We start from the raw sequence: 20,621 nt of genomic DNA on the forward strand, positions 1-20,621 counted from the left end.
AACATGGAAAACCTATGTGTTTATGCCAAAGGCCCAGACTTCTGACCATCAGTCTTCCACTCTTGCACCTCCTACAGTGAGCAAGTGTGCGGCATGCACTGACACCTCTGTATGCCAGACATTAAAAGTGGCAGTAGAATTGAGGGATATAGTGAATGGTGGAGAGGGCTTGACCGGGGGTGGGTCCCTGCCACATAATTTAGATATAATAAACTATCAACTCTATTTACCATCAATATCTACATCCACTGGGCTTGTATCTTATCACTGAAAACAGGACTGGGACAAACTCGTTAACCTGGTCTATATTCCAGGCAGCATCTTAGAGGGTATCCCATTACCATATCCCTGCAGCCAATCTCACATAAAAACTTTTTTAAAAACCAAGTCTGTAATACTGTAGTACAGGATCTTTTCTGTGTGCTCTCCCCTGCAGATCTGGTTGCTGTCCTATGTCCTAAAGGTCCTCTTCGTATGTTGGTTGAAACAGCTCAAGAGAGAAATGAAACACTCTTCCCAGCACTTATTTATTCCTGTAAGTATATTTCGTTAAAGCTTTTAGATTTGTAATCTCTTGCCTGACCTTGAGGAAAGGAGATGTAATCATCCCATTGGCTTCCTTTGCTTTAATATGTTCTGTTGCATGCGCAGCTGGAGATCACATTTCATTTCCTTGGGCCTCAATTCTTAATTTGCTATTTACTCAGAAACCTGAAATATGTTCTTTATAAGATATTCCAAGATAAAAACAGCACACATTGTTCTTTTTAAATTAAAATGGGAAAAAATGGTAAAGGATCTTGGTCTGGCCAAAACAGCATCAGTAGAATGTGACTGTAGCACGCTTAGGATAGGCTTTGTTTCTATTTAGAAATATTTATCCATTTGCAAGGCTTAAACAATCTACTCGCCACAGAGCGAGGGGATCCTATCCCATGTATTCCTGCAAAAAACCAATTTTCTTCAGACTTTTAAAAATTATGTTTCTAGCTTATGGTTGCAAGGAATACCTTATTAAATGTGAACTGCTTCTGTGTTCTCTGTGTGTGTCTGCTTCTGGTGTTGCTCATAGTTTGTCGACCTGAAATTATTTGCAATTTTGACACAAATCTGCAGACTAGTTTTAACCTAAAAACATGTTTAGGCTATATTCACAAAGTATATGTGGGGTGTGCCCACCTTGTAACTTTTAGTTCAGTGCTTAGCGCACTCACCCAGTAAGTGGGAGACCTAGTTCAATCCGTCCCCCAACTGATATGGAACAGGGACTTGAACTTGGGTCTCTCCTCATCCTCCCATCTAATCACTGGGCTATATTTTGGTGTATTCTGGGATATTGTGTTATGATCTTTCTCAGTCTCTCCTGTTGAAACTGTTCTACCTTGTATACATAATTATGCATTGGAGCAAAGATTTGAACTTGGGTTTCCCATGTCCCAGGTGAGTGCCCTAACCACTGAGCTATAGAGTGGTTCTTACTTTCTCTCTATGTTCCAATAACTATTCAAGTATTTTATACAAAGTGGGATAGCTTCAATAGGAGAGAGACCTGTCTCAGGATATTCTATAGTCCAGGCACTCTCCTCAGAGTGGGGGAAGACACAAGTTCAAGTCCTGGCTCCATATCAGGCAAATGGGGGAATTGAGCCCAGGTCCCCCCCATACTGGGTGAATGTCTTAACCATTGAGCTAAAAGTTATAAGGTAAGGACCACAACTACCTCTGGCAGTTTTGTGAATCTGGCCTTTAAAAATGCCTGGAAACAAGACCTTTTTGGGTTGAAATTCACCAACGTTTTTTCCAAATTTTTAGATTTGGCTCAAGTAGAACCAAAAAAAATCAGTTATTTGCCCAGCTCTAGTAAGCAGCAGCAATGTAAAACTAGCACAAATCTGATCAGTTTCACTGCTGCTGTTGCTAATCCTGGGAGCAGCAGTGAAATTGTCAAGAATCAACCAATTTTACTTTGCTGCTGCTCCGGAAAACTCTGGGATGAAAGAGGAGGAGAACTGAAACTAAAATGCCAGGTGAAGATAAAGTACCAGACACACACTTTCACCTCCAGCAGCTAAGAGTCTCTGGGATAGTGGGAAGAGAGTTATTTCTCCCTTCCAGCAGCCATATTTTAGACTAATCAGGTACCCAGCAGCCGGAAACTGATTAAAAAAACCTGAGCCGCCTAGTGAGGTCCACTATGGTAATGCCAGCTTCCTCTCCCTTACCAGCAGCTGGTCTTCTCACCAGGGCATCACCCATGGAGCTCACTATTGGGGATTCCTGCTTATCTTGCATATTGATTTCTGGCTACTGGGAGTGTATAGAGCTTTTTAAGCACTGTTCATTCAGACTGGATAAATTCAGAACATCTGGTTAAACCGCTTACATATTTTAACACTATAAGAAAGCCGACTGGGTAAGACCTTACCATTGGGAGAGGGACTGTGCTCTTGTGGGATGACAGGGAGTCAGGAGTTGTCTTTTTCCTAGCTCTGACATTAACTCGATATCTGATCATCCCCCTGCCTCAGTTGTCTTGTATAAAATGGGGCCAATACCTATCTCGCAGGGGTGTTGTGAGGCTTGTTTTGTGGCGGGGGGGGGGAACTGTTTGAGATCATCTGAAAGGCTCTATAGAAGGCAAGCTATAAAAAAATCCAAAATACTTTGACATTGAATGGAAGACTCTAGTAGTTTAAGGGGAATTGCCATGTTTTTATCCAAAATAAAAAAAAATCAACATTAAAGATCAGTGTTTTAAAAGCTGGCCAGAAGTGCATGATAAATGCAGTTTATTACCTAGATATTGCCATCTCAGATATAGAAGGGTGGGTGTATGTGGTGATGTCCAACTCATCAGACAGATTGTGACTTGGAGATCTGATCTGTTAGGGTATCCACCACTGACATTTTCCATACATACTAGCTTTGGTATACTATGATGTCCTGAAAACCTAGCAAATATCATGTTGATTCAGAAAACGTATTAAAATGTCAAGCACAGTAGAAATGTCTTATGTTGTAGACTCCAGTTGGCTGCTTAGGAGAGAAGTGTGGTGGAGGGAGAGAGTTGGGTGGAGTGAGGATTGACTTATCTGTCACAATCTTAGTTCTCAGAGTAACAGCCGTGTTAGTCTGTATTCGCAAAAAGAAAAGGAGTACTTGTGGCACCTTAGAGACTAACCAGTTTATTTGAGCATAAGCTTTCGTGAGCTACAGCTCACGTCATCGGATGCATCTTAGTTCTGTTGTACTGGTAACATCCGCCAATAGCTGGCTCAGCCCTTCTGTATGCCCAAGAAGTGGAAGTTAGGGCTGGGAAACAGCCCTAAAAAATAAACAACTTAAATTGAATACAGTTGAATTGTAAAAGAATAGGAGAAGTGACCAGCCTTTTAAAAAGAAAAATAACTTCTATAGATTCAGTTACCAGCACTGCCTGTGTAAACTGGTGCTACTTCAATACCAGTCATTCTACTTCCAAATGAAAATCTGGTTGCTCTGTACAAGAGAGTAGGAGAAGAATCATCAGTTCAGTTCAGTTTTTCAGTGTGTACTCTTAAAAGGAAACTGTATCTCTAAGGCAGCTGCAACTTGACTTATCATTTTTATAACATCTATTATGACCAGTCTGTATCCAGTCAGATCTAGAAGATGTGTTGTAGCTGAAACTGACTTAATCCCATCTATTAGTATGCCTTTAAGTATTTTAAAAGGAAGTAAAACTGCCTGTGACAGAAGATAGTTGCAGCAAAAAAGGTAGTAGAGAAACGATAGCCCAATGCTGAGACCAGAGTTTGTCTGCTGGCACATGTTGACCAGCGTGTTTTCTTCAACAGCAACGATGATATGGCTAGTGAACATGGCTGAGGAAGACCCGGAAGCCCAGCGGAAAGCTTCCAAAAGCTCCACTTACGATAAACAAGGTGAGGATTTCTTTTGCATGTTTTCTTACTATAGAACATCTTCACAGAGAACTGTCCCTGCTTTCAGATGGAGCTTTTTAAACACTCTTTTTGCACAGACCGGGCAGCAAATGGTTCTCCACTCCCTAAGAGTGAAAGCCCCACTAGAAATAATCTGTCTTGACTGCAAATGATGTTCAGTTAATATGCAATTAATATTCTTGCAGCTATTCATTATTATGGAGCTCCTGGTTTCTATTTAAGAGACTTGTCTCAACAAGTACAGGAACTCTTCACTTAAAGTTGTCCCGGTTAACATGGTTACCTTGCTGATCAATTAAGGAACCTGCTCGTTTAAAGCTGTGCAATGCTCCCTTATAATGCCATTTGGCAGCCGCCTGCTTTGTCCACTGCTTGCAGGGAGAGCAGCCCGTTGCAGCTAGCTGGTGGGGGCTTGGAACCAGGGTGGATCGGCAGCCCCCCTGTCAGCTCCCTGCTCCCTTAAGTTCCCTGTGCAGCAGCTGCTCAGCAGGCTATCAATTGCCAGTAGTTCAGCTGTCCCTCCCCCCACTGCCATGTGCTGCTCCTGCCCTCTGTCTTGGAACTGCTCCCCGAGACTCCTGCTTGCCGTTGGGGGGGAGGGGAAGAAGAGGGAGGCTAATGTCAAGGTGTCCCTCTCCCCCCCAGCTCCTGCACCCTGCTTACCCCATCGTCCATAGAGCAGGGGGGGGACACACGGATGAGAGAGCTGCTGCCTTAGGCAGCAGCAGCTGTTGTCGGTCTCAGCTTCCTGATCTAATTAACAAGTCAATGTACTTCTGACCCCACTCTTCATAATTAAAGGGGAAATGCACATCTCTGTCTTTCAAACACACACAGGGTGTGTGTCTCTGTCTGCCCTCCCTCCTTTCCTGCTGCCTTGTAGAGTGTGAGAGTTAACCCTTGAGGGCTCAGCCAATTGCTAGTTCATCATTTAGCACTAAGGCATTCCCTGGGAAATATCCCACCCTCTGACTCCTCCACCTCAACCAAACTTCACAATCATCATCACTGTGTACCAGTATTAAATTGTTTGTTTAAAACTTATACTCTGTGTGTGTGTGTGTGTGTGTGTGTATGTGTATATATATATATATATATACACAAAAAGTATATAGTCTTCTGTCTGGTGAAAAAAATTTCCCTGGAACCTAACCTCCTCATTTACATTGTCTTATGGGGAAATTGGATTCACTTAACATCGTTTCGCTTAAAGTTGCATTTTTCAGGACGATAACTACAATGTTAAGTGAGGAGTTCCTGTACTGACTGAGCTCAGTTCAGTGCAGAGGATAGTTGTGGTAAGGCAACATCCATGTGCAGGGAAAGGCAAAGTTTATAAAATGAGATTTTAAAGGCCACATTGAAAGGGCAGGATTTGATCAGGTTTCCTGATAGTCCATTCACAGATTTCTGTACAACACTGAGTGGTTCTGCTTTCTTCCCTTTTCTAAGGGCTCCCATCCAGTGAGCATGTGGTATAGAGCTGTTGTCTCACTGGAGAGATTCAAAGACATTCTGCTGACAAAATGTCCTCATGTTGTCATGTCAGATCATGATATAATGGGATGACATTTTGCTGTAACCTCATATTGCATCAACAATCTCACTGTAACTGGTTAAAAGATAGGAAACAAAGAGTAGGAATAAATGATCAGTTTTCACAGTAAATAGCGGACTGCCCCCAAGGATCTGAACTGCAACCAGTTCTTTTCAACATATTCATAAATGATCTGGAAAAGGGGTAAACAGTGAGGTGGCAATATTTGCAGATGATACAAACTTACTCAGAATAGTTAAGTCCAAAGCTGACTGAGAAGAGTTACAAAGGGATTGCACAAAACTGGGTGACTGGGCAACAAAAATGGCAGATGAAATTCACTGTTGATAAGTGCAGAGTAATGCACACTGGAAAACACAATACCAACTATACATATAAAATGACTGAGTCTAAGTCAGCTGTTGCCACTCAAGAAAGAAATCTTGGAGTCATTGTAGATAGTTCTCTAAAAACATCAGTTCAATGTGAAGCAGCAGTCAAAAAAGCAAACAAAATGTTTGGAACCATTAGAAAAGGGATAGATAATAAGACAGAAAATATCTTAATGTCACTATATAAATCCATGGTATGCCCACACGTTGAATACTGCCTGCCATTCACGTCACCCCATCTCAAAAAAGATATATTACATTGGAAAAAGTACAGAGAAAGGCAGCAAAAATTATTAGTTTCCATCTGAGGAGAGATTAAAAAAACTGGGACTTTTTAGTTCAGAAAAGGGATAACTAAGCGGGGATATGATAGAGGTCTGTAAAATTTTGACTGGTGTGGAGAAAATGAATGACAGTGTTATTTATTCCTTCACATAGCATAAGAATCAGGGGTCACCCCATGAAATTAATAGGCAGCAGTTTTAAAACTAACATAAGGAAGTGTACTTCACACAACATAGGAACTTGTTGCTAGGGGATGTTATGAAGGCCAAAAGTAGAACTGGGCTTAGTAAAGAATTAGGCAAATTCACGGAGAATAAATCCGTCAATGGCTGTTAGCCAAGATTGTCAGGGATGCAGCCCCGTGCTCTGGGTGTCCCTAAACCTCTGACCACCAGAAGATGGAACTGGATTACTTGATAAATTGCCCTGTTCTGTTCATTTCCTCTAACACATCTGGCATCAGCCACTGTTAGAAGACAGGATACTGGTCTGCCCCACTATGGCCATTCTTATGTTAGAAAAGGGCTGGAAAGGGCCTTGAAAAATCAAGTCCAGGCCCCTGTGTTGTGGAAGTACCAAGTAAACCTAGACCATCCCTGACAGGTGTTTTTTTTAAAAAACAGGTTAGATAACCTCCAGTGATAGGGATTCCAAAACCTCCCTTGGAAGCCTATTCCAGAGCTTAAGTATCCTTATAGTTAGAAAGTTTTTCCTAATATATAACCTAAAATTTCCCTTGTGGCAGATTAAATCCATTACTTCTTGTCTTGGGTTCAGTGGACATGGAGAACAATTGATCACAGTCCTCTTTATAACAGTTTTTAACATATTTGAAGGTCCCTCCTTTCAGTCTTCTTTTCTCCAGACTAAACATATCCAGTCTTTTTAACCTTTCCTCATAGGTCAGGTTTTCTAAACCTTTCATCATTTTTGTTGCTTTCCTCTGGACTCTCTCCAATTTGTCCATATCTTTCCTAAAGTGTGGCACCTAACCTTGGACACAGTACTTCAGCTGAGGTCTCACCAGTGCCAACTAGAGGAGGACAATTACCCCATGTGTCTGACTGTATTAACAGGAGTGTTTTTGTATGAGAAACACTTTTGAAATAGGTTTTATACTATTGTTTTCTTCCCTTGAGCCGCACCGAACCAGACTCAGAATGAAGATGCTGACATGGATGACGGAGGTTTCAATCCGGAATGGGAGCAACAAAGGGATACCCGAATAGGGCCCCTTGAATCAACTCCTGAATCCCGGGCTGCTGTTCAGGCTCTCCCTAGTAACTCCCAAGCCAGCGAGGACCCAGAAGAGAGTAAGTATTGTTCCAAGACTGAATAAATGTACATTTGGTTTTCAGTCAGCTAAAGATAATGTGTCTATTCATTCATATGTTACTTACATAGTACACTGTATTGCAAGGACGGGCTGAAAAGTCCCTAATGATGAGGACATGTTGATCCACCTGATGACCTTCACAGGACTGGATGGAGCTCCATTTAGGTGTCTTTGTTCGTTTTCATTTGAGATGCTGCAGAGGGGGGATATTGAGATAAGTGTTCTTATTTTGCTATTGATCAACTGTGTTAGCTCCCTATCTGCTTAAACTGTCATATAACAGTAATGACCTGAATGGCTTTTTTCAATCTGCTGATGGTCAGAGATGGTCATCCATTTGGATACAGACCTTGCAACGGCGATCCATGCCTTTTGTCACCTCAAGATTAGAATACCGCAGTACGCTCTGCACAAAACTAAATGTTAAGTCTAATTAGAAACCAAAGTTCAATGCAGGATGTTGCAGCTTGCTTGGTTTTTGTTTTTTCCCCCTGTAGCAGCCTGCTTGTTAAATGCAGTGTCTCGCTGTGAGCACATAACATCAGGAGTCAGGGATCTGCACAGGCAGGCTTTTCGTTTCCAGGTGGAATTTAAGGTGGTGTTGGACCTGTAGAGCACTAAGCATTTTCAGACCTGCCTGTCTGGCAGACTCTCTGTCTCTCTCTCTCTCTCTCTCCCCCCCCGTGCGTTACTGCCATAGTTGTGAAGGCACTTGTTGAAAGTGCTAGGATGTTAGTAGGGTGTATTTCATAACCGCATCTTTGGAGTTTACTGCCTGCCTTTCTCCAAAATAACCCAAATCTCTGTTGACCTTCAGAGTGAACTGCAAAGCCTCTTTCTTTGCTAGAGCTTTTGGGAAGGACACTTAGGGGCACAGGGATCTTGGGAGTGGGGTGGAGTGTATTTTAGTCTTTTAACAACTGATCTAATTCTTTTATGTGTAGACTGGCTGTGTTAGTAGACAGTTATAGTTTTCTGAATGGATTGTTATTTAAAGTAAGTGTTAGACTCCTGTCCCAGCTGTAGGCACTTTTTCTCCCTGCCCATGTGGGTATTTTAAATGAAGAAAATAATAAATTGTTCCAAGATGTGTGTCTTTCTCCCTCTGTTTCTACAATCAGTAGTTCTAGTAGCATATTTACAGTGCTGCTGGTCATACTTGTCAGCCAGCAATAACTTGTTAGAAGTATGCTGGGAAATTCACGTTGTGTGGCAGTAGCTTTGTAGCCATTGTACTGATCGCTGAGCGTTTAATACACTGCAGCAGTATTTAAATGTTTAATATCATCAGCATGGTAAGACAGCATTCTCAACACTCCCCTTTTCATCAAGTTACTGTTCAACACAACTTGACTTGAGAGAGAATTGTTTTAGCATGCAGTGATCACTGTGCAGAGCAAGCAGTGATAGTCTGTTACTGCAACCCACTAGTTTTGTGTTTTTTAAGAGTGATTTGGGATGTTGTAAGTATTTTTTTTTTTTAATGTCACTTTGCTAATAAAGGTAAGTAAACAAATTCTGTACTGGATCCATGCAGTAAGGTTCCTACTGAATTTTTCTCTTAAAGTTTAGCATGTGTCTCTGGAGCTTGGATTATTAATCACTGTAGTCAGTGATAAGTAACGGTAAGGCATTAATTTCCTTCTACAGCTGTCTCTTGAAAGCCCTTTAGAACTGAGATCAGGACAACTGCTAGTCCTAACTCTGCATAATTCTTTTAGTTTTCAAATACTTCCTTTTCCATTAAATTAGACCTCAATATGATGAGAAATTAAATTTTGAATAGTAGCTGCAATTCTAGATGTTTTAGATATTCGGAAGTTGTTTCCAAAATGACTTTTTAGTTTTAACAATGAACCTTTTCACCAGGAGTTAAAAAAAAAGTTGTTAATATTCTTGGAGCCTGGTAATCTAGTCGGATTGGAATGTGCTGCCATGCAGTGCTTCACTTGGCCTCTAGCTTGGTATCTTCTGTGACAGATCAGTGTTAATTTGAAAGTGCTTCATAGCTGATAGAGTACAATAAAGTGAAGGGTGACTTATAAAACAATACAACCTGTCTCTTTAAAGACAGATTGAGTTAGGTTTAGATTGGCATCTCCAGTCAAGACAATAGGCATGTGAAAGCATGGCCTTTAGGAGTATGGGAAACTATCCTTGTAAATGAGATGTTGGAGTGGGGCTGGGAGACTATTGTGTGTGTACATGTTCAAAAGGCTCCAAACTGTAAAAGTTCTTACAGGATAAACAGGAACCAAAAGAGCTGGTCCAAAGCAGTGAACATGATCCTGAATGAATTTAGGAAACACATAATGGTTAAGTCTTAGGGGAGATCACAGTGAACAGATCAGAGTAACCTGAGCGGTGGTACTGAGGGACTCCAGGGAGATGAGAAGTGTAAGGTGCTTCTGATTTCCAGTAGTGACCTAAGTTGGCTTTTGCCTGGTTGAAGACTAGCTATTTTATGCAGACTGTTTCTTTTGTTTTAATCAATCAATCTCTTTTCCCCTCCCCTCCCCTCCCCTCGCCAATAATCTTGATTTACTACAAACCCTGTGGTTTTGGGACTGTCTCTCTCTGTTTGAAAGAGCTGAAACCACTGTAGAGGTTTAAGAGGTAGTAAAGAAAAGGGTTTCTGGAGTCTGTCCTTCATGGGACTGTCTGTCTAAAGGCAGACTAGGAGTTTTCTCCCCACACTTGTTGCAGCCTGAGCTGCAGTCCTCCCAGATTCACAGGAAATTTCTAGTGAACATGGACAAGAACTAAGTGGAAGGGATGTACAGTCACACCCCGCTCCTGTGCTAGCAGAGGCTCAGGGGCAACCATGCTGAGTCCCTGCAAAACGAGGGACCACCTTGCAAATCAAAGATCAGTGCGGATGGGATGCAGAGCATTTCATCCAGTTAATGGCCATAGCCTCATATGAATGAAGTATGTCTACACTACAGCAGCACAGCTATGGTGCTGCAGCTGTGCCGCTCTAGTGTAGACCCTTCCTACCTTTATGGAAGGGGTTTTTCCATCGATGTAGATAATCCATCCAGGCAGCAGATAGGTTGACGGAAGAATTGTTCTGTTGACCCAGCTACGTCTACACGGGGGAGTTAGGTGAACCTGTCTATGTCACACAGGGTGCAAAATTTTTTACAGCCCTGAGTGACGTAGCTAGGTTGATCTAATTTTTCAGTGTAGACCTAGGCTGAAAAATAAATGTGGGGAATGGTTAAGATATGGGGACTCCTCTGAGTTCAGAAGGGAACTGTTGAGGACCTCTCTAGAAAAACCCAATAATTATAACTTAGAGTAGGAGTGTCAAACTAATTCTGAGGTGAGGGCCGAAGTGTACTTTGACTTGGGGTTTGTGGGCCAGAGAAACAAACCTCACCGGTAAGGAGCATGTTTTCCAGCATCCTCTGACTGTAGAGTGCGTCTGTTTAGCTACGTTAATTCTTCCTTTCCACTTGTCTGAAAAGTAACAGGCGGCTGGGTTGGTTGGTGGAGGCAGCAGTGGCAAGAAAAACATGGTGGGAAGAGGAGGACCCACTCCCATAAACCTGGTGCTGCAGGGCTTGATGGGGTTATCTGGAACCCTGACGGAAAGATGAGGAGAGGGCGAGGGAAGAAGGGGACAGGGAGGGAGAGGGAAGAAGGGGACAAAGACAGGGAGAAGAGAGAAGGAGAGAGCAGCTGCTGTGGAGAAGAGGAGTCCTAGATTTCTGTGCCTCATCTGGGGTAGCAGAGCTCTGGGGCCCTTCCCACTAGGCCAGGATGAACAGAAACAATTTGAGGGGCAAGGGAAGTTCAGAAGCAACGGGGCTCAGTCCTGGTGGCAGAAGATGCAGAGGCAGCTGCCATAGCAGGAGGAGGAATGCTGAGGTGAGGTGGAAGGGGCTGGGGCTTCCTTGCATGTGGCCAATCAGGCATAAGCTCACTCCTCGGCTCTTCCTCTTCAGCAGGTGCCCACTCAATCACCAGCTCTCCCTTGGTTCCTGCAGAACGAGCCTAGAGCTGGATTGCACTGTTGTGAGAAAGGGAGCTGTGGGCTAGATGAGAGTATCCAAGGGGCTGGATCTTGCCCACCATCCGGGTGTTTGACAGCCTTGACTTAGAGGCTTTGAAAAAGCTATGGCGCTGTCTGAGCCTTATGTAGTGGAACAAATATACAGGAAATCTTCTTTACTTCTGTTTTACAGAAATGCTGTTAATTGGATATTATGCTACTAAAGTCCCTGCCAAGGTGGTAATTACCATAAAAACGAGCACATTGGCTCATGCACTTTTGAAGGGTCCACGTACTGCAGAACCACAAACATCCATTTAATCTGAAAGATGCATCATAATTACACAAAGAGCCTTTCAGAGCTATCAGAATAAGGATTCTGTAGAAGACACAAGAGGTCACTGGAATGTTTTGCTGGGTGTTGGTAATATGTAAGCTGGAAGATATGTAAGTGGAAACTCCAAAATGACAAATGACTCATCTGCCCACTAGGCCAGGCAATAGGAATAGTCTTTTGGCAAAATGTTGCTGTAAAATGAAACAACTGAAAGTGGCTTAGATCTATAACAAATATAACAGGAACATCCAAACTTGCTCAATTCAGAGTCACGCTGGCAATTATTAGGAGTCTGAAGACCTCCTCTGATTTGCATAAAGTGGAGCAAATGAGCAGAGGTCCTCCTTTTTACTCTAGAGATGTTAGAAATGACCCGTTTGTGTCAAAATGGAGTACTCTGTTGGGACCTAGCCACACCTCTGACGAAAGATGAAATCAGCTACATTGTAGAACTCTGTGAACTGCGTTTTGGCTATCCTTTTTTTCCAGAACATTTTATGTTTGCGTATTCTATTCATTTTTCCCTTTTAAATTCCATTTTCTGATGTCCGTGTTTATCTGGAAGAGATAGTCATGCAGATAAGTGCTTCTTCCCTTGTTGCTTTAAAACAGCTTCTGAAAAAATTCTACTTCTCATTGATTCCAAGCCTCCCATTTTGACTCCTTGCTAACTTAATTTTAAAATGGGGGTATGTGTAAAAAAATATCTCTTGTGTTTGATTTGTGACATTTAATCTGTTTATAACTTGATACAATGAAGTGTACTGGCAAACTGCGACATGACACATTCATGTGTATTGGTGACTGGAACAGCTCTGCAGCGGGAGGGTCAAGAAGAATCTGCTAATTTCTTTTGGGTTCCTTGGATTATTCTGTCAGATACGTACAATGGAAGTCATTTGCTGTGGGAGTTGTTTTGGGTCTTTATGTAACGCTTCCATATTTTTACCATTGCAGGGGGAGTAAAGCTTGGTTTAGGAGATTTCATTTTCTACAGTGTTCTGGTTGGCAAGGCCTCAGCAACAGCAAGTGGAGACTGGAACACAACTTTAGCCTGTTTTGTAGCTATACTAATTGTGAGTATAATGTAATGTGGTGGTGATGGTGGTGATACTTCAGTGCATTCTTCAGTGGCCAAGGGGGCTGCTGTTGTATATTTTCCTTTGGGATTTTGCATATTGGTTATTCAGTGCCTGATCTTACCATCATGGACTTAAACTGCAAGTTTTGCTGTGGATTTCAGTTGGAGCAGGATCAGTCACTTAAGCTTCAATTCAGCACAGCACTTAAGTTCATGTTTATGTCCTATTGATTTCAGTGGGATTTTAAATATATGCTTCAGTGCTTTACTGAGTGGGCTCATTAGTGAGTTACTTTGCGTAGTAAGTGTTAATCCTGACATTAATAGCACTCAGTGTGGAAAAGCAAAAAAAAATGTAATTTACCAACCCTTTTGTCAGCCCTTCATCTTGATGTGTTCTGTAATACATATTTTTGCTGTCATGAGTTTTACCATGTAACGTCTCCTTGTCCTTCTTTCCAGGGTCTGTGCCTTACTCTACTGCTTCTTGCCATCTTTAAGAAGGCTTTACCAGCTCTTCCAATCTCCATAACCTTTGGGCTCGTTTTCTACTTTGCCACAGATAACTTGGTGCAGCCCTTTATGGACCAGCTAGCATTCCATCAGTTTTATATCTAGCACACATGAAGTTGATATTCCACAGACATTTATATTGACTCTAGAAAATCTGGGAGGAAAAAGGGATTTTTTACTTGGTCCTCACATGACAGTGAAGTTCAATGCTCAAGATTTCTGGCCTGAATCATTGCAACTTCCTCCCATGTTTTCCTGAGCTACTGCACTGGGTAGCATATGATTCTTCTGTGTAAAAAGGGTTTTTTCTCAATTGATGGACTAACTTGGATGCCATTAAGTCACAAGCAATTTCTGAATTGTAAACATGTAATAAGGACCACCTGTGTAAAGTTGCTAATGCTTCTACCAGCAACGTGAGCCCTGGGTACAGGTTGATATTTTCCCAATGCTGAAGGCACTCAGGACTGCCATGAGATTAAACAAAAGAAGTTAGCAAAGTTGTTTGATTTGACATGTAAACCATTTGAAGAGAGTCAATCCAAAATAAACCTTTAAAGCAATGTTTTTCACCAGTTGAGTCCTGACCCCACTTTGGGTCAGTAGGAAAGGGCCAGGTATTGCAGCAATGGGACCGAAGGAGAAAGAATAGTCTCTCCTAAAGAGAGTTCCACCCCTTAATAGCCTCTGTGCCTAAGTGTGCTTGGTTTTGATAAATCTAAAAGCTTATTTTCACACTGGAACAAGAGCCTGTACTCAAATTTACTAACGCTTTGCATTCTCAAGATAGAGCGTGCATCCTGTCCTACTGCCGCCAATTTCTGATGTAGCTACCAAGGATTGGACTGAATAGTGTGGAACAAGTCAATCATGAGGTCCTAACATGGATCCTTGTAAAAAGTTGGAGGACTAATACTCTAAAATTTTCTTTACTAAAATTACATGACAATTTCTGGATTTATTTTTGTCGTCTCGCTAACGTCTTTGCTAGAATAACATCAATTCAAACTCTGCCTTTAGATGGCCATTTGCCACACCGGACTGCATTGCTCTAAGTTCCCGTTCTCCGCCACTGGATCTTTGGGCATATGAAATAGGCAGACATTTGCAGCAGCATCTCCGTCCAAAGCATTCCAGGATTTTAACCTTCTATTGTCAGGTGTAGAGAAATGGAGAGTTATTTTTAGTAGCATTCCACTGTTTCCTTCAAACCTTTCTCTCCAAAAACATATAGTTGAAAGGCTCTGGATTACAGCAAATTAAAATGAAGGGCAGTGTTTTTCCTAAGTAACATTCAGTTGACTTCTCTGTTACATGTTAAGCTTTAGGATCAGCCGCTCAAGCTTATTTCAGGCTAACACCTAACACTGAGTGATTTTATTTTATATAGTGTATTGATAAATGAATATTCATTAGTCAAGTGAGCCATCACTTAGTGTTGCCTGGGAATAAAAAGTATGGCCTTTTTTCCCAGTTATAATGAGGCGTGATGGAATAGGAGATTGGCAAAACCTGGAGAAGCTTGAGGGAGAAGAGAGTCCCAGAACAGCTGAAAGAAGGCGCATGGGTTGTTAGCCTTTATACAAAGTGAAAAATTGAAACTAAACTTAATAACCCCACCTTAATTTGTTGTGGTGTTGTTGTTTATTTAAAACTAACATGATTTGGTGTTTAGTGAACGTTTTTTTAGAATAGGACATTTTTGGGAGGATGAGATTGGAGAAAAACTTTTTGTGCAAGCGAAGAGCCTGGTTTTGGTGCAGCTGACCTCAATGAAGCATAGGGTGAATGGAAAGGTCTGACTATTGATGGCATTGCAGCTTACATAAGTTTAATATTGGAGTCCTTTCTAAACACCTAATGGACAAAACCAGTATAAACAGAGCCTCTGAAGCAAACTTTCTCCCCTCCAGAAAGAGCTCAACTTCAGAAAACATGGAGTAGTAGTAGGACTGAGACTTCATGCACATTCTCAAGTTGTTGTTTGAGTACTAGGTAATATGGTGAGGTGTTTGCATTTGTGTTGCATACCAAGAACGCTTTGCTTTCTTTAACTGCCTCATCTTTAATGTCCTGGGAACTTCTGTATATTGCTCAGTGTGACCTCAACTAGCCACAGAATGTTGGCATCTGCAAATCAGGGCAGTTACATCAAATAAGGTGCGCACGCTCTTCTAATCTGAAAGTATTTGCATTCTAGGTAGTGGCTGCATTTGCCTGTTGAATTCATTATGGATAGCATTAATAAAGTAACCACATCTCGGTACCTCATTCTGGCTGTCTAGGTCAGAACTGCCTGTGTAATTGTAAGGACTAGTTCACTGTCCCAGATATTACTTGAGTGGAACTTCATTTAAATGGGATTTTTAATACAAAGTTTTCTGCAGTTTGAGCGTTCTTTACTGTTGTTACTTGATCCTTTCATCAGCATTAATCTCTGAGAAATTCAGCTGTTTTTTTTTTGTTGGGCATTCTAACTATTGCTTGTCGTTTATATAGAAAAGGATTGCCAAAAGTTGGTATCACTATCATCAATTTGTACATCTGAGCCAAGTCTCAGTTAACAGAGTTATTAGTAAAATGCAGAGGTTATCTTTTGTTTGAAATAGTCACTGCTGGAACTCTGACTCCCTTAAGGCCCAATCTAATGCCTGTTTGAAGTAAATAGGAACCTTTCCATTTACTTCAGTGAGTGTTGAATCTGGCCCTTAAAGAACAACTCAGAATCTTCAAAACATTTAAATTGCCAGTCTTCCACTGCCTAAAATTCTGCCATCCTGGAGTTTTAACTTCTAGCTATGTTACAGAAGGTTGTGGTGGAGATTATACACCAATATAATAACATTAAGCCTTGAGTACACTTGCTAAAGCCTGGAGATGCAAAAGTAAGATTGAAACTCTTTCCTTGATTTGCCCTTTTACACTGAAGTACGGTAGCACACATGCTGAATACGATCTTGTGATGCTAGACCACTTCAGTACTTGGTCCAGAAGGGTTAATTAAGAATAGTGTTCATTCTGCATTTCTTGGGATTTGGGAGTTTAATGCACAAGTATGAAGTTAAGTCCTGACATAATTTCTCTTCTAGCCTTCCATAAAAATACAAATCTAATTTGTTGTTGGATTATTTCAATCTGGTCTACTTTGTATAATCCAGAGATTTCTGGTATATTTTGTAGCTCTTTGAGGGGGTTATTGATTCCTAAATTAGAACACTATTGACAACACCTTAGTCTGCAGAAGCTCTTAGCTTTTATTGTGTTATCCCAGTAGCTGTGGATCTTTCTCCTCTGTGTTCCAAACATGTCTGTCACATTTGATTAACCAGTAAGTGTTGTGGTTTCAAGACTAAATTCTGTCATCTCTGATAGTTTCCCTACTTTTCAAATTTTCATAAGTGATTATTCTCTTTTAATGGCTACTCATCTGCAAAATATCGTAAACCAAAACATCATTGAGTTGTAGGAGTGCTTAAAAATGTCTGCTTGGACTTATACCATATGTTTTCTTCCTCATTGCTTTTATTTTCAGATTTAGTCCAGAGCAGATGGTTATAACAGATATTTGTAAATGGGGAATTATTTTCATGGCTATACTGAATGCTGCTACTATAAATAACTGGAAGCTCCTTCTGATTGTGGTGCATCTGCATTCAGATGCAGTCAGTGTAGGGTGAGTCTGGAGGTCTACGTGCTTGTGTAGAGCACCATGTTCAAACTGTCCTGGGAGCAAATCCTGATTTTAAGCCAAATACTCAAGGGCTGAACTCTGCTGAAAATGGCTAACCTCCTTGGAGTAAAAAGCAGACCGTGCGTTTGTTGTTTGGACTCTGGTACTGTACATGGCAACTCGTTCTGCCATTGCCACAGCGAGGAAGAATTATCCTGGACTACATCTGAGTGGAATTTCAGGACGGATGAAGAAGTGTTAGGAAACTTCTCAAAAAAACTTTAAATAAATAAAAGGGGGTGGGGAAACTGTTTTTGACAGCTATGCTGTTGAGACCAGTATAATGAAGACTGTGGAACATGTCTGCACTACGGTAGTATCTTGTTTTACAGCATAAATTTGGTCATTGGGAATGCTGGAATATGAACTAGAATTGGATTATTTTACACTCAAGCATTTGCTGTTTTCTTTTTTACAGACACTGGTTTGTACATAATCTGAATTGAATGTGAATAAGTTTTTTAAACACCTTTCCAGTTCTTGATAAGATACAGTTTTATAGATTATTGCAAATTTTCCTTTGTCTAATCATTAAAATAAAGAATGCATGGATCCTAACTTTGCTGATTGTCGTGGTTTCAATATGATTATATTAAACATTAAACTTGTATTGGATGCCTAAACACTGCAGATTTTAGCTTCAGTATTTAAAGAACAAGAATCGTGTTTTAAAGAGATGTTTAAAAGCCTTTTTTTCCCCAAAGGAATAATTTCTTCAAACTAGATTCCCATAAAAACACATTTTTAAAGCTTCCGTTCATTTTAATTTAGAGAATCTGTCAAAACCAATTATAGGAACCCACATGAGACATAATTAAGGCGTGAAATAAGCTATATTAAATTGTTGAAATTCAGGATGTTTTATGCAGCAAAAATAATCATAGTCAGGCAACATTTATGTAGGTCACTCGGGAAGAAATCACTTCATAAACCATCTAAATGTACAACACTGAATACTGATTTCACAGCTGTAAGAGTGAGGGAAAAGCCTTACACCCCTCAAACAGTAACATTTCAGTGTTATTCCTATTGAGTGATGCAAATGTAAGTAAATTTTACCATTGTTGTGTGGAAACTGAGGTTTCCTTTACTGAGATTTGTCCTGTCTCTGTTAAAATAGAAAATGTAACTCAAATTATGAACATACCTTAGCAAATAATTTGTGATGAACTTAGCTGTATTGTTGTTGAATTGTCCACAAGCAGCTTAAGACTTTCTCAAATATAGCTGTTCAAGAATGATTCAGTACATAATTTTGGTCTGTAAATTGTTTGCATGGGTTTCATTGGAGTTCTCACAGCAGCCATGTGGGTCTACAGCTAACACCTTCATTAACCAAGCACTATGAGGTGGATCTTCTGCTGAGGCCTCCTTTGGCCTAAAGGTGCTGCAGGCGGTGGCCCAGAAATAAATACCAACTTTTGAGCAAGCTCACCAAAATAAGGGGTACTTCTTTCATACAGAACTTTGGTTTCATAACCCTCCCCACATCTATTCATGGCTTGCTATTTCTCAGACGTCCAGAATTGTAGGAGATACTGGGCTGCAGAAAGTTTTGGTAAGAAATTTTCCATTCTGTTTAACATATAAGAAATGTTCCATTTTAAAAAACAAACTATTTGTACTATTTTTGTATGCTTCTGCCTATAAAGTCTGGTATAGTCACCATGAATCCAACCACATAAGGCCTGGGAGGGAGAAATTCTAGCTAATAACATTTCAGGGATGTTTTAAATGGTGTCCCAATTTTAAGGTCTGATATCTTGGGATCGTTCAAGGTTACGTATATGTGCTCAGATAGGCAGCACCTTCTGCAGAATGAAGACTTTGGACTTAATTCAGGTTGTGGGGTCTTTCTAAGAATTATTGTTTTGCTGAAATGTGTATCCTTTTTAAATACAGAACTGAGAATACTTGCTTTACCATTCTAAAATCTCAGGATTTGCAAAGTAAAATGATAACAATGTATCCACCCCTTCACTTTGAATCTCTTTTCTTACTTCCTTCCTCTCTAATGTAATCGCCTGGCCTATGTAACATGAGATTACTCTGAGTTGATGTTTAAGATCTTGCCATCCCTCCATTACCATGGAAAGGGCTGCCCTGCCTGCAATAGATATTGTTAGATTCTGAATTGCAGGGAAATTGCAACTGAGGCATGAGAGGTGACTGAATTCATTAGCAAAAGTTTAGGATCAAATTCTGATCTGCTGTAAGTGGCAGTAACTCCTCCGCTCAGAGCAGGGGACCACCCCTCTTCATTGTTTGTGAAGTACTTGGTACACTGTGGGTGCTATAATAAATAAATACTAGCCTTCAGTAAGGCTACACCAAGTCTGAACTGGGGCCTTTACTGTTTTTAAAACTGCATTTACATTTGGGTGGTGCTTTTAATTTGTCTTCAGATGGTATTAATAGATAATTCCTGTGTACTCTTGTTTTTTTAAGTGCAATTTTCATCTGTAAACTATGTGAAAAGGGAAACATCTTACTCAACAGAACTTCCCCTTGTCAGAAGAGGAGATTCTGAATCCAGATTTCAGTGACTAATCGGTTTACCCCTTTGATCTGGTTAGCACTAGCCACAACTAAGCACGGTTCTAGGCTCATTGATGTGATGGCTGAACACCAAGGAGAACACTCTTCAGAAGACAGCACAAGCTAATTCTGTTTCTTCTCCAGCATAATCGATGCATACAAATTGTCATACCATATAAGCCCAATGGTCCTTCTACTCAGTGCCAGATCTGCAGAGGACACTGCAAACAACTCCATCATGGAATAATCTGCCCCAAAGAGAAGTGTCCTAACTCCCGCAGTTAGTGTCTGTGTTGTCCCCTGAAGTATCAGGGCCCACTGCATAGGTATCAAACTTATTTGGCGCACAGGACCTCCATTTTTTAATTATGGTCAGTGCACCAGGATATAAATGTAAGATTACACCCTACCTTCAGTCCACAGCAAAACACCCACAGATGCCAAGGGGAGGTTTGACAAAGATGGTGGTGTCTGGTCTTTATGTTGTAACTACGTTTGGTTATTTATTCACTACCTTATTGTGTCATCCAGTTTCAGCAAAGGGGACTTGTCCCCAACTCGGGACATTAAACAGGCATCACGTGGAGGACAGAACTGAGACAGGAGCTGGTCCCTCAATTTAAAATATCTGGGGCAAACTCTCACCAAATATAATTTACAGAGCTGTGATCAGAGTGCTATAATTAAGGATCCAACCACTGTTTCTATTCTCAGCATCAATTAACAGGGAGTTCCAAGTGCAGGATGAAAATACACGTTAAAAAGAAAGTGTTACATTTTATAATAGGGTTTCTTTTTATAAAGTGAGTGTCAAGACTCTGGGTAACTGGTACTGAATCCTGTAGGTGAGTCATAGATTAACTCCCAGTTATCTGCTAAGGTTTCAAAACTATTTTAAGGACAGTAGAATTTGGCCGTTGCCATAGCA

General features: G+C 40.9%; 1 protein-coding gene across 7 annotated transcripts in view; it reads left to right on the forward strand.

Moving 5' to 3' along the window:
- PSEN1 (presenilin 1) overlaps positions 1-17,713 on the forward strand; it is a 53,731-nt gene extending 36,018 nt beyond the window's left edge. For all 7 annotated transcript variants that reach the window (XM_043550220.1, XM_037900342.2, XM_037900343.2 and 4 more), the window contains 5 exons: positions 437-535; positions 3,837-3,923; positions 7,298-7,471; positions 12,789-12,907; positions 13,375-17,713. In XM_043550220.1, the coding sequence (XP_043406155.1) occupies positions 437-535; positions 3,837-3,923; positions 7,298-7,471; positions 12,789-12,907; positions 13,375-13,530 (635 nt within the window). In that variant the 3' untranslated portion in view covers positions 13,531-17,713. The remainder of the gene's footprint in view (positions 1-436; positions 536-3,836; positions 3,924-7,297; positions 7,472-12,788; positions 12,908-13,374) is intronic.
- Positions 17,714-20,621: the final 2,908 nt, after the last annotated feature.

The sequence above is a fragment of the Chelonia mydas genome, chromosome 6, assembly GCF_015237465.2.
Source record: "Chelonia mydas isolate rCheMyd1 chromosome 6, rCheMyd1.pri.v2, whole genome shotgun sequence".
NCBI lineage: Eukaryota > Metazoa > Chordata > Testudines > Cheloniidae > Chelonia > Chelonia mydas.